We start from the raw sequence: 14,273 nt of genomic DNA, 5'->3' as shown, positions 1-14,273 counted from the left end.
TTCCCCTCCAGCTTCCTTCCCTTCCTCTTTTTCTCACCTTCTTTTTCCTTCTTTCCTTTTCTCCCTTCCTTTCTCCTAATCTCTCCTTTCCCATACTGTCCTTTCTTTGCTGCTACTTCTCTGCTTTCCCCTTTCCTCCTTTCTTTCCTCTACTCCCTCTCCTGTCTTCTTCATTAAGAAGGTAGAAGGAAATTCCTTCCCTTTTTCTTCCCCTTTTTTCTTCTTCTCTTCTCCTTTTTCCTTTCCCTCCCTTTTCCAGTCTTGTCTTTTTCTTTCCCTCATCTCCCCTTCCTCCCCTCTGCCTCCCAGGGTTATTTTCACCCTATCCATCCTGAGGGCCCCATTTTCCTGAACAGGACACATTTTTTAACATTCCTAAAATTAAAAAAGAGAGAAAATCAGCAAATGAGGGAGGAGGCAGTTGGAGAAATACTGTTTATTGTAAAGTGTGCTGGAATTTTCCATATCAATAGAGACAATATAAGAAGTTTGAAACACCCCTTATTCCCCTTAGCAGATAGGAGAAACAAGAGGAGAAGATTCTGTTGTTCTTGAAAAGAATCTCTAAGAAATTAAATAACCGGCTTTTTAGCCTCCCTCCCTTCCCTCTCCTCTGTACAAAGTGGGAATGAAACAACCCTTTCCCTCTTCTAGTTGCTATTACACCTCTTCCTCCTTTCCCCCCTCCCTCATTCCCAGTCCCCTCCAACCTGTCAACAAAAGCAATTCCATCTTCCCTGCTGTCTCTTCCCAGATCACATGAGATGATAATAACATTATTTAGGTTTTTTCTGGAATCTTCCCAACAATAAATAGCTGTCCAGCAGCCAGAGAGGAAGGTGTGATTCAGCATCCATTTAACAGGAAGGAAATAAGGTGCTAAGGTAGAAAAACAGGGCACGGCCCGTGGGGAGCAACCCAAAGCTGGCATGTCCCATACATGAGAGGTCTTCCTCTTCATTGTTCCATGCTAAGTCAAGCCAAAATGAGAAGAATCCAGTGGCAAAGCAAAGCAAAACTGTCCATATGATAAACAATTACATCAAAGGTGTTTTAGAAACAGCCGAATTTTCTGATCCCCAATGAATAACCTGAGGGAAAGAATAAAACCATTGAGGAAAGGTCCTGGTCATTTGCAGAGAACTTTCTTCTGTTAGGATGCAGGAAGGGAGATGGGGGAGTAGAGAACAGTGAATGCCTTTTAATGGTCACAAAAAGTCACTTGACTCCTGCTCCCCCAAGTTTGATATTCTGAAGACTTTGGAAGTCACTGAAATCTTAGAACTGAGAAAAAAACCCACATCATTTTATAGGAATTTCAAAGTGGAAACCAGACTTTCTCAAGATCACAAAATTGTCTAGCAGCAGAGTTGAGGTTAAACTCAAACCCAGGGCTGTGGAAACAAAAGAAGCCCCAAGTTCAGTTGAGGTACAGCCTATGACTGTGACTGAGTGATATACAGAATTCCCCTGCACTAAATAACAATAAATGACCCTTAAAGTTATCTTAGAGTCCGTGTTTTCATAAGGCTGAGAGGCAATGTTTGTTCCTCAAAACTACAGATCTCAGGAAACCAGAAGTTTTCAAATCTTCTATATATTCATCAATTTAATTGACCCTAACATGGCTATGAGATTGGTGCTATAGGCATTAATATACAACTTTTACAAATAAGGCTTGAATCTTTGCCTCAGATATGTGTCAGCAGTGTGACCAGTGGCAAGCCACTTAATATTCCCAGTCTCTGTTTCCTCCTCTCCAAAATGGGAACAAGAGGCAGCCTGCCATAATCAACAGAGGGCTAGTCTGAGAGTGGAGGAGACCTGAGCTCGAGTCCACATAGGGCACAAGTTTGCTTTGCGATCCTAAGCAAGTAAGTAAACCTCTCAGTGCTCTAAGACAACTCCCTGTGAGCAGAATGTTCAGGTAGGTGCCCATCTGTACAGGTCTCTCTCATTCTCACTAAATCTTAGAGCCTTTATTATCAAAGTGAAGGCACCCCTCCTGTCCTGCACATTCTATTGATTCCTTTTGTCCACTTGGAAGCATTTGATCTTCCCCTGATCTTGATGGCCCAACCCAGATGCATATGCTTGCTCTTTCTCTGTCTCTCTGTCTCTGTCTCTCTGTCTCTGTCTCTGTGTCTCTGTCTCTCTCTCTCTGTCTCTCTCTCTCTCTTTCTCTCTCCTTTTTTCTCTCTGTCTCCCTCCCCCCTCTCTCTTTCTCTCTCTCCTATTTTCTCTCTGTCTCTCTCTCTCCCTTCTCTCTGTCCCTCTTTCTCTGTGTCTGTCTTCTCTTTCTATCTCGGTTTCTCTCTGTGTGTGTCTCCCTCCCTCCCTCCTTCCCTCTCTCCCTCACCTTATCAGTATCACTGTAATCACGCTGCCGGCCAGTGGTCCCAGCCAGTAAACCCACTGGTACTTCCAATAATTGGACATCACCGCAGGTCCAAAAGCTCGGGCAGGATTCATGCAGGCTCCAGAGATAGCCCCTCTGTGAAGCATCAGGAACACACATCTGTAATTATACTTGTCTTCTTGTTCACATACACAGGCAAGCACACATGTAAATACACACACACATACATGACATTGCCTGTTCACCATGCTTGGAAGGCTCTCCATCATCTCCAACTCTTAGTTTTTTGGGTTTCTTTTGAAAATCAACTCAAATCCAACATTCTACAAGAGGCCTTTGAAAAAGGCCCTCTCCTCTCAGGCCCTTCTTCCTAAAATAACCTTCCACTGATACTATACTGGGTGACCTAAAAAGTATTGATCCACTTTTAAATTATTAAAGCTTAGAACAGTACTGAGACTTTGGAGACCCTCTATATATATCTTGTAGATGTGTGGTTATTTGCATGTTGCTTCAGCCATTTCAGTGTGAGTTCCTTAACATCAAGAGTTGTGTTCCTTTTCCATTTGTATTTTCAGTGCTTAGCACATTACCTAGCATACAGTAAGTGGTTAATAAGTGCTTGGCATATCTAGAATTCACCTTGGAGTTTAAGTCAAATCACAGTTTTTAGAATGTCATCAGAGTCTACATGATATTTCTCCAAAGTATTAATTTTCTTGTAATATCAAGGGTCCACATTGTCTTGGGGCAGGAAATGGGGGGAGGGGGAAGGAATCCTGACTTGTTCCCAAACTACTAGAGAAGCCAGTACTGATAAAAGCATTAAGTCTTAATCAGAAACCCTGGGTTCCAATTCTGGCCTCAAAGTTTTCTAAAATGCTTACTAAATGGGATTTTGGGAAAGGCATTTAACTTTATTGAACCTCAGTTTCCTCATCTGTAAAAATATATTTGAGATTTAGCATGGTATAACAGTTAAGAGATATGGTCTGAGTCAAGCAGACTCTTATACAGACTGATTGTGTGACCAAGACATTTACCTTCTCAGAGTCCCATGTGACTTTCTAAGATTATTAAGATGAAGAGCAAATGTTAACCAGCTTTGGCAGAAAGAATTTACTTACTGATAGTTCCCCATACCAATGGAATAACAGGTCTGGTCCTTATCCCTGTCCCTTATTAATAATGATAATTATAATATATCTTAATAGGTTTTTGAGATTTGAATTGTTTTTCTCTCAACAATCCTGCAAGTCGACTATGTAAATATTACCATCTTCTTACTAATGAGTTAACTAAGGCTCAGGGAAGTTGTGTCCTAAGTATATTGACACAAAGCCAATAAGGACATAAGTCTGAACTTTGGGGAAATTCATAGAATCCTAGAATGAGAGCAGAAAGGGACCATTTAGTACAATCCTTACATTTTATAGAACAAAATGGAGTAACTCTCCCAGGGTAAGACAGATGGTAAGCAAGATTTCAACCCAACTCTTCTGCCTCCAGAGATAGAATTCTTTACTACAGTGTCATTCTTTTCTCAAACCCAGGACTGATTCTAAAGCTGGTGGTCTTTTTAAAAGACCACCCTGCCTCCTGCCGTTTCCAGTGAGAGGGTTCCTGAAATTGGGTACCACCTAAGTCCCCTTTTTCCTTTATACCTATACTAAGGTCCTATTCTTTTAACTGCCCCCCTAGTACCCTTCAACTGCTTCTAACTCAGGCAACCATCCACCCATTATGACTCAACCTACCCTGCTAGGATGTCCACAGTCACAGTGAAACCGATGCAGAATGGAGCCAGTGGGCTCTTGGTCTTCTCATTGATGGCTCCCATACAGACAGCCAAGACCAGGAACAATGTCATGATGGTCTCAGCTACCACAGCACCAGACACCTGGTCAGCTTCTCTAATGGTTGTAAAGGCTGCCCCAGAAGCATTTAAGAACTTTTCTTCTGTGCTCACCGCCTAGAAAGAGAAGTATCTCCATTAGTATAGAGACCACAACAAGAGGATCAGAGTAAACAGAGTGTGGGAAGAGAGAGACAGAGACAGAAAGACACAGAGAAACAGAGACAGAGAGAGATACACACAGAGAGAGAAACAAGAGAGAGAGACAGAAGCAGAGAGACAGAGAAAGAGAGAGATGCACACAGAGACAGAGAGAGGGACAGAGACGGAAAGACAGAGACAGAGACAGAGAGAGACAAAGAGAAACAGAGACAGAGACAGAGATATACAGAGATAGAGACAGAGAAAGGGACAGAGACAGAAAGACACAGAGAAACAGAGACAGAGAGAGATACACACAGAGACAGAGAGAGGGACAGAGACGGAAAGACAGAGACAGAGTCAGAGAAAGAGAGACAAAGAGAAACAGAGACAGAGACAGAGATATACAGAGATAGAGACAGAGAAAGGGACAGAGACAGAAAGACACAGAGAAACAGAGACAGAGAGAGATACACACACAGAGAGAAACAAGAGAGAGGGACAGAAGCAGAGAGACAGAGAAAGAGAGAGAGATGCACACAGAGACAGAGAGGGGGACAGAGACAGAGACAGAGAAAGAGAGACAAAGAGAAACAGAGACAGAGACAGATATACAGAGATAGAAACAGAGAGAGGGACAGAGATAGAAAGACAAAGAAACAGAGAGAGAGACAGAGAGAAAGACAGACAGAGAGACAGAAGGAGATGGACACAGAAACAGAGAGAGACACAAAGAGACAGAGACAGCCAGACAGAGGCTTGGATGAAGGAAACAGGGACAGGAATGGAAAAAAACAGACAATCTCCAGCTCGAGTTTCGAAAATTGACAAAGGTCAACAACTTATCTTCTGGAAGACCAGGTGCAGAGCAAATGAGCTGAATTGTTCGACAAAGTCTTGAAAGCTTAGATTAGATTGCAATAAATGGATGAATCTCAGCTTAAACATCCTTAAATTAAATACTGTTGCCCTCTAACTTGTAGGCAGAAAGGGAATGGAAGCTTATTTGCTTTGTTTTCTTTGCAAAGACACATACACAATCCAGGATGGAGATCCTTAGCCCATTAGGCAGACCTCTCAGGATAAACTCATAGTAGGACATGGCTAAGAATCACACAGAGTGGAAAGGAATGGGTGGATTTTTATCTCGGTCATTGGAAGAAGTATCCATGTCAATAAGATCATGGGTCCATTGGAAGATGTCACACAACCTCAACTATCTTTAATCTCCCCAGGGAGGAAGAAAAAGAGTTGAAAAGAAAGAGGGAAGAAAAAAGGACATGATAACAGAGCAAGAGGATTTTACACTAAGTTCACAATTATTTATTATAAGTTCTCAAAGCTATAATCAAAATCTAACCAATGATTCCCAATCTGAAATGCCCCTGCTCAGTCCCAAACCACTGGCAGATATATTACAAAAATTTCTACAATCAATATGCAAACCTATAAACAAATAAACACCAACTTCTGTAGGCTGGATGTCTTCATACATATAACTATCACTAGTTTTCAAAAGTATATTGTTATTAACAAAATACAAATTCATTTGAAAGCAATACTGGAGTAATAGTAATCTTTGTCCATATATTTTCTCAGTTGAGAGTTTCTAATAGCATAGCTATTATTGTATAGATGTCTTTAAAAATTTTTTTAAATCTTAAAATAAGATTATCACATACTCACACAAATAGTGACCATTAAATTTGTCTAAGGATATGGCAGTCTAGCAGAGATCAAGGGCCATTTAAAACAGGTTAAGATTTAGGCAACTGATGCCTCAGTGAGCTTAGAGAGAGAGTGAACAAATGACTAGAACATTTGAAAATCCAGGGATGGTTTTTTTGCTTTATTTTATATATGCTACTATGTACCACCTACCTTGGCCAAAGCAGCTCCTATGAGTCCTCCACACAGCTGGGAGATACAGTAGGGGATGAGCATCATGTAATTCAAGCCTCCAATTAACATCGCAGCCAAAGAGACAGCTGGGTTGAAATGACCGCCACTGTAACCAATGGGAGTGAATGAATAAAAAAGAATTTAATAAACAGTACCACAAGCCTGCCTTCTCTGCAGTGTTTTCCTTCAAAAGCCAGTGTTATGACAGCATGAAGTAATAGAAAGAACTCTGTATTCCAAATCAAAGATCTTGGGTTCTGATACCAATTCAGCAAGTTATAGATACTCAGTTTCTTAGTAAATAAAATATAATATACTACCTTCCTCCCAGAAATGTTATCCTCCCAGAGCTGTTATGAGGGTCAAATAAGATAATTATAGACATAAACTCTTTTGTAAAATACTATAAATATGAGCTATTTTTACTTTCAATACAGCTAGATCTTGTTTCCAAAGCCATATTCGTTCTACTGGACCATGTTGCCTCCTTCAATTTCTATTCCAAATTTCTTGGAAATTGGATTTTTTTTAAATGCCCCTACTGGTGTATATTTTGTGGACAAGATTTAAAAAGCACTCATACAGTTATCTCAGTGAGACAACCTGCATTTCCTTGAGAGGTACCAAGGCTCACAAGTTCTCTGTTTATTTTCAATTTTGGGTTTAACTTTATGATTTATCTCACTCTTGGTTGGAGGAGAGAAAAAGACAGATGCAGCGTCCAGGGTATCCAAATAAATACAAGCAAAGAAATCACCCTGAAGCACAGAAATAATAAGAAAAAAATACCATCTGTTTGGATCTGGCTTTTAAAGGCAGAAAGTGAGGTAAGAAAAGCACGAGGTTCCCATTAGAAATTCTGCACTGAGGTCTTGCCTTGCCATGACGACAATCACCCCAATTTTCCTATTTGTTACATGGGCTCTGCCTACCACACAAGATTGTTTTGAGGGAAATGTTTTACAGCCTTAAAGCCCCATATGATTTCAAAATGAAGACTTTGAAGGATTTGGTGATTTCTGAACTCAGAAGATGGCAAATCCAGCCTTATTTTATAGATAAGGATAATGAGGCCAGATAGGTTAAATAATTAGCCCAGGTTCACACAGCTAATAAGTGTTTAGGACATGGCTCAAATCCAGATGTTTTTGATCCTAAGTCCATTACTCTACTAATTAGAGCATGCTATCTCTCAAATGACTCTATGGTCCCTATTTATTTATGTTGGCTTGATCCCTGGAAGGTGTTGACTTGCATATGGATTCCACATGACCCCCAGGTAAGTATACATAAAACACAATGCTATAGACTTTTGTCAATGATCCAAAATTCAAAGATCCAAAGAATGAATCTTACCTGATATTTCCCAAAAAGGCAATGGTGAGCCCAAGGGCCAGCCCATGAGCCAGTGCAGGCTGCAGCCGTCCGACTCCCTCAACATTCTCGATGACTGACAGGCACCCGATGAAGATGAAGAGAGCCGAGCCCAGTAGCTCCACCACACAGGGCTGTAGGTACCGTTCGTACCAGTGAGACTGATACAAGTCATACCTGCCCTCCAGATCTTTCTCCTTGATTTTCATGCTCTCTGTCTTTGACTCACACATAGGGATAACTGGTAGAAAGAAAAAATAGGTCAGTGGTTCTCAACATCTTTGGGCTCCTTCACCACCTTGCCTAAAACAAAATTTCCCAGTCTCAAAATAGAAAGACATTTATATTTTTTGCCCAGTCATTACCAGATTTTCCTTAAAAACACCAGTCTCAAAGCCATAAGGCATGTAGGTGAGTACCCATTCTGACACTTACTAGTTGTGTGGTCCTGGGGGAAAGTTTTCATTTCTTTGAGGCTCAGTCTCCTCATCTATAAAATGGGGACAATAATAATTCCATTATCTAGATCACGGAATGTTGTGAGGAAAAGATTTTGTAATTTTTAAAGGCTTAGAAAAATGAGAACTCTTGTTATTATTATCCATCGTGATTTTTAAAATCTACTAGAAATGGAACCCTGGGCTCCTCTTATAGGAATAGTCTCCCATGGGATCAAGAGGAGTAACCATAGGCTGCCAATAGATTAATTTCATTTCCATTTTAAAGAAAAAATTAAGAAGATTGTCAAAATTAAAGAGACAATAATGTTAACTTACATTTTCTTACAGGTCCTCTTGTCTTAGCTGAAAGTAAATAGTCTTCTTGCTTCTGTAGGCTGAAGGAGTTCAAGACTTCTTCCTGTGATGCAGTTATCTCCTAGAGATGAATTTCTTAGTGGCTCTGCACTCCCAAAGGTTGGGCTTTTAAGAGGCTAGAAAATTCACCCTCGTGCTGAGACAGTCATAAAATAAAGGAGGGGGCTCCTCCAAGAGAGAGAAGTGGAAATTCACCTTATCTCAATAAGGCTAGAGTTCAAGGATCACTAAGCTCTCTGCCAACAGAGGAAAATACAACTTTTTTTGCTGTGTGATGTACGCAGGGTTCTCTGTGAAACTGCACGATCACAGAAGCCTGTAAAGGGAGAGACAGAGGCACTCAGAAAGGAGGGCACCTTTAGTAGCCTTTTCACAAGAAAGCAAAGTCATTGATCTGTGAATGAAATGGGTAGCTGGGAAACTATCACATATCTTTTAAAAAGAGAGGCAAAAAATTAAACAAAAACAAACAAATAAAAAGAGATCATGGGATATGGCAGAAAAAATGCTGGATTTAGAAGAAGAACTACTGAATTCAAATCCCAATCCAGATACATTCTAGCTATATGTGACTAGAGACTATCACTTACCACTCACAACTTCAGTTTCCTCACCCATATAATAGAAATCATAATACCTGTGCCAGTTATTTCATAGGATTATTGTAAGGAAATCACTTTATGAACCCTAAAGTGTTACTAAAATCTGTTAGTAGATAACCATTTAACTTATTATTTTCACTTATTGATAACTTATAGTTTAATGGTACTTTACAATTATGAAATGTTAAACATATCTTATTTTTTTCTATGGACAGACATCCTTATGAGCCTTTTATATGAGTCCATTTGAAAGTTAAAGAAATCAAGACTGAAGGAGATAAAGAATTATAAAACATTTGAGTTGGAAAGGACTTTAAAACAATAGAGAAGTTAGACTTGGAAGGGACCTTAGAACACAGAACCTAAAACATTAGATTCGAAGTCTTTAGCATTGACTGTCAGGCTAGAAGGGACCTTAGAACATAGAATTTTAGAGCTATAAGGAATATTACAACAGAGAAAGAAACACTGGACATTACCTTCAGTCTCAATGTCTGAGATGTCGTTGCTTGTAGTTTGGGGGTTTGTTTGTTTGTTTGTTTTTTGTGCACTCTTTTTATTATCTTTCCTGACTTCTCAGAACTGCAGGTCTGCTTTGCCCTGACTTGAAACCAAATTTCATGAGTTAATTTGTTTCCTGAATGGATGTGAATTCTTCCAACCATAAGCTAATTTCTCTTAAGTGCTGAAAACCTGGACCAAAGATCCCTTTGCTCCCCACATAAACAAAACAAAACAAACAAAAAACACCTTTGTATTCTGCAACATTGAAAAGTCCAATTCCAACATTATGCCAATAAGTTACTGCCCATTTTGTCAGCTCGTCCACTACTAGAACAAGGTTAGTATTCCAGGGATTTCTGGCTTTTACAGCTAATACATACTTCAGTAGGTCTGGTCTCTCCAAAAATATGTTTCAATGGTTCTATAAAAAATGGCAGGGCAGCAAGATGGTGCAGTGGATAGAGCACCAATCCTGAAGTCAGGAGGACCTGAGTTCAAATGTGACCTCGGACACTTAATACTTCCTAGCAGTGTGACTCTGGGCAAATCACTTAACCCCAATTGCCTCAGCAAAAAAATAAAAAATAAAAAATTCAAAAATGAGGCAAGGTGTTTGTAAAGCATAAATGTCTGCTATATGAAACTGGCACTTCTAAAAGTCTAAGGTTAGTTGGAAACACAAAAATATATTTATAATAAACTGGATTTATTCATGTTACCACCTTTGAAAGTCAGGATACCTGGGCGTAAGAGTCCTTTGTACAGTCATTAACTCTGTGTGACTTTGTATGAGACGGTCAACTTCTTGCCTTCAGTTTTCTCATCTGTAAAGTGAAGGTTTTGACCTAGATTATCTCTTTTAAAAATAATATTTTCCCAGTTACATGTAAAAACAAATTTTTAACATTTTAACATTTAACAATTTAAACAAGATTTTTAATAAAAATATGTTTTTATTAAAGCTTTTAATTTTCAAAACATATGTATGGATAATTTTTCAACATTGAACCCTTGTGTTCCATATTTTTCTTCCCTTCCCCCCACCACTCCCCTAAATGGCAAGTAAACCAATATATGTTTAACATTGATTTTTTTAAAAATTTAAGTTTCAAATTCTCTCCTTCCCTTTCCTCCCTTTCCCTGAGATGGTAAGCAATTTAATACAGATTATACATATGCAATCATGCAAAACATATTCCCATTATTAATCATATTATGAAAGAAAACACGGATCAAAAAAATTCTACAAAAAATATAGAAAGTGAAAAATAGTATGTTTTTATTTGCATTCAAACTCCACCAATTCTTTCTGTAGAGGTAAATAACATTTTTTTCATTGTGAGTCATTTGGAATTGTCTTGAATCATCGTATTGCTGAAAATAGGTAACTCATTATCTTCATACACTGTTGCTTGGGATTGTGTACAATGTTCTCCTGGTTCTGCTCACTTCACTTTGTATCATTTCACGTAAGTCCACATTTTCTAGATGACCTTTAAACTTGGATATTCTTTATTCTAAAGTTTCTTTCAGCTTGTAAGTTTTCTCTCTTTCTCTATTCAATTTAGAATTATTGTTTATTCATTGGATAGGAACAAAATAAATAAGGACAAAATAAACTAACCAGAATCATATAGGTCAGAATCAGCTTGGAGGTCCCTCAATAGTTTTTGAAGTTAAGGAAGGTACATGAAAATAAATATTCCCTACACACACACACAGGAAATGAGTTGCAATTTGGAGATATGTGTCTATACATATATACATACATATATATGTGTGAGTGCATTTATCTATATCTCATATTTTTTTCCTGGACTTTATGGATAGTAATCTTTCCTGTTACAACAGATATTAATCTTAGCAAGGCCTTTCAATAGATCTTTTCTGGCTAAAGTTCAAACACCCTGCCCTTGAGCCTGAATCCCAATCTAAATGATCCCTTTCTCTACCCTGTCCCTCACATAAGCCCTGAACTTTAGGCCATTGTTTCACTTTTGTCATACTATCGTTTATCATAAATATAATTAAATATGAACGTGCTATAAGAAATGAAAAATATCATGGCTAGTGGAAGAAGCATGGAAAGATTTACATGATCTAATATAGAGTGAATTAAAAAATGTATACACTGCCTACAATAATGTAAACAAAATGAAAACTACAAAACAACCAAAAGTGAGTGGTGCAAAATTACAAAGAATAAGCATGACTCCACAGAAGAAATATGAGAAGACACCTCCACTGCACTGCACTGCGGAGGTGGGACTTCTTTGGGTGTGATACATTACACATATTTTTAGACTTTTATGATATGTGAAGCAGTTTTACTGATTTTTTTTCTCTTCTCCTCTTAAAAAAATCATAGAAATATTAGGTGAATCAATTAATTCCCAAAATTACAATTTAACTTTGAAAAAAAAATTTCTACTACTATCTCTATTTTCTTTGTCTTATAGATGAAAAGAAATGTGTTTTCAATGTACCCAGTTTGGTACCTTCTTGTATTCTTAAATTCCAGCTTTTCTGGCTCTTGAGGTGGGTTTGGGGCAGGGAGAGGAACACTGGGAGAAATTTTGGTGATTTAAAAGTCAAAAAAATTTTAAAACCAATAAATTTTAATGAAATCTTCTGATCACTAATTATGTAACAAAGTTGACACTGGGTTGCAAAGATTATTTCAACAAAGTAAAGATTCAGGGGGTCCTACAACAACCTGGAAACATCTAAAGTAGGGGTAGAGCATTGGTGCAATCAATCATTCAACAAGTGTTTATTAAGCATCTACTACTAAGTTCTGTGTTAGGGACTGAGAATATAACCAAAAATGAAACAGTTTCTATTCTGAAGGAACTGTGTCTGCTATCAGACAACTAGGCTAGTACGTGCAGAAATATGATACTATCCTAAGAATGTCCACTGGAACATGAAACTTTTTGGTTACAATAAGTCCCAAAGACAATCTGTTATGGATTGGGAAGGTTGAGATCTGCATTATTGGAGGGAGGACACACAGAGATAAAAATTATGAGTTATTTGTTTGGGATTGTTTCTTTTTAAGTATTGACATACATATTAGAAAGTGGGAAAGCCATTTTAGATGATATAGGCCAAGATTTTCATTCTAGAGAGGAAAGAGAGAGTACAACAAGGTACTGTTATAAGTATAAGAAGAACCTTGAGAAGGGAAAAATTAGTATAGTTGAGAATATTACTGACTCCGGGGATTCCTGAGCCCCTTTCAGGGGTCTTCAAGGTCAAAACTATTCTCATAGTAATATTGAGATATTTATTTGCCAATAAACATGCTCTTTCCTTCCCTCTTTACTAACCACAAATCTGTGTGAGGCTGGATTTTCTCCACATACAGTACTTCAACCAAAACAGCATATTGCAACAGATTGGTGGAATCCAGCTGCCCTCTATTAAGTTAGATATTAAAGACATTTACAAAAATATGTAAAAAAAGTCTCTTTCTTTACAAGTTATGGTTACACAATAATAATAATGGTAAAGTGACAGTGATGAAGAGAGCCATCTACACCCAGAGAAAAGACTGTGGAAACTTGTATGGACCACAACATAGCATTCTCATTCTTTCTGTTGTTGTTTGATTGCATTTTGTTTTCTTTCTCAGTTTATTTTCCTTTTTGATCCAATTTTTCTTGTGTGGCAAGATAATTGTATAAATATGTATACATATATTGGATTTAACATATATTTTAAAATATTTAACATGTATTGGACTACCTGCCATCTAGGGGTGGGGGTGGGGGGAAGGAGGGGATAATTTGGAACAGAAGGCTTTGCACATGTTTTGTAAATAAAAAGCTTTAATGAAGGGAAGGAAGGAAGGAAAAAAGGAAGGAAGGAAGGAAGGGAGAGAGGGAGGGAGGGAGGAAGAAAGGAAGGAAGGAAGGAAGGAAGGAAGGAAGAAGAAGGAAGGAAGGAAGGAAGGAAGAAGGAAGGAAGGAAGGAAGGAAGGAAGAAGGAAGGAAGGAAGGAAGGAAGGAAGGAAGGAAGGAAGGAAGGAAGGAAGGAAGGAAGGAAGGAAAGGAATAATAGTGAAGTCAAAAGATAATTTAAAGATAAGAGAATATTTAATTTTAAGGAGAGGGGGAATGGAGATATGGGATTATTTACAGAAAAAGACTGTAATGTAAAACCAAAATGAATTGATAAAACTTTTTTAAAATAGTTATGGGTTAGGAGTGATGATATACATTTGTAATCCCTTCTGATAGGGAAGCTGAGGTTGGTGCATCTCTGCAGCTTGAGAGTTCTGAGATGCAGTAGACTATGTTGATCACGTGACTTCACTCAGAACAGATAGCATCAATGTGGTGAGTCCCAGGGAGATGAAGAGTAGATGATTGGATTGTCTGGGCATAGTTGTCAAGCTAATCCTAGTTTAGAATTTGAGTAGGTCAATGTTCCCATACCAATCTGTGGTGTGCTTGGGTCCATGAGTAGTCACTTTATTTCTAGCCTGGGAAACAAAGGGAGAAAGGGAAACTTAAGTCATTAAAAAATTTCTCTCTCTCTCTCTTTCTCTTTCTCTCTCTCTCTCTCTCTCTCACTTTCCAAAAGCACTCAGGGATAATATCCAAAAATGGCCTCAGGAACACCACAAAAGTTTTCAAATGAAGGAATGAAAGCTATGTATAGGCTTATGAAGAAGGACTCTAAAATCATTTTTGATTAGAGACATGAAAATCAAA

The 14,273-nt window shown here is 38.3% G+C and overlaps 1 protein-coding gene and 1 long non-coding RNA gene across 3 annotated transcripts; both read right to left on the bottom strand.

Annotated features, from left to right (window-relative positions):
- Positions 1-421: 421 nt before the first annotated feature.
- Positions 422-8,732, bottom strand: AQP8 (aquaporin 8). 2 transcript variants are annotated; one of them, XM_051967324.1, is made up of 7 exons: positions 8,408-8,732; positions 8,067-8,121; positions 7,614-7,872; positions 6,237-6,363; positions 4,117-4,331; positions 2,360-2,494; positions 422-1,091 (listed from the first exon to the last, which is right to left on the bottom strand). In XM_051967324.1, the coding sequence occupies exons 2-7, from the start codon at positions 8,119-8,121 to the stop codon at positions 1,043-1,045; spliced, it is 840 nt and encodes a 279-aa protein (XP_051823284.1). In that variant the 5' UTR covers positions 8,408-8,732; the 3' UTR covers positions 422-1,042. The 2 variants fall into 2 exon arrangements, with proteins under 2 accessions (XP_051823284.1, XP_051823294.1); XM_051967334.1 differs by lacking the exon at positions 8,067-8,121 and having other exon boundaries at positions 8,408-8,730.
- Positions 8,733-9,451: 719 nt separating this feature from the next.
- Positions 9,452-14,036, bottom strand: LOC127559410 (uncharacterized). The gene is made up of 3 exons (XR_007953130.1): positions 13,776-14,036; positions 10,293-10,376; positions 9,452-9,652 (listed from the first exon to the last, which is right to left on the bottom strand). It is a non-coding gene; the product is annotated as an uncharacterized LOC127559410 (long non-coding RNA).
- Positions 14,037-14,273: the final 237 nt, after the last annotated feature.

This window comes from Antechinus flavipes, chromosome 1 (assembly GCF_016432865.1).
Source record: "Antechinus flavipes isolate AdamAnt ecotype Samford, QLD, Australia chromosome 1, AdamAnt_v2, whole genome shotgun sequence".
NCBI lineage: Eukaryota > Metazoa > Chordata > Mammalia > Dasyuromorphia > Dasyuridae > Antechinus > Antechinus flavipes.
Note: the sequence above shows the minus strand (reverse complement) of the source record. Positions and strands in the feature narration are given on the sequence as shown.

What these genes read in the sequence shown, in the direction of transcription:
- AQP8 (XM_051967324.1), bottom strand. Translation starts at nt 8,121, where the DNA reads ATGAGGAGACTGAGCCTCAAAGAAATGAAAACTTTCCCCCAGGACCAC. An exon ending in CCCCCAGGACCACACAACTA is followed by an intron (nt 7,873 to 8,066) that starts GTAAGTGTCAGA and finishes TCTTTCTACCAG; the next exon opens with TTATCCCTATGTGTGAGTCA. An exon ending in TAGGAGCTGCTTTGGCCAAG is followed by an intron (nt 4,332 to 6,236) that starts GTAGGTGGTACA and finishes TTCTCTTTCTAG; the next exon opens with GCGGTGAGCACAGAAGAAAA.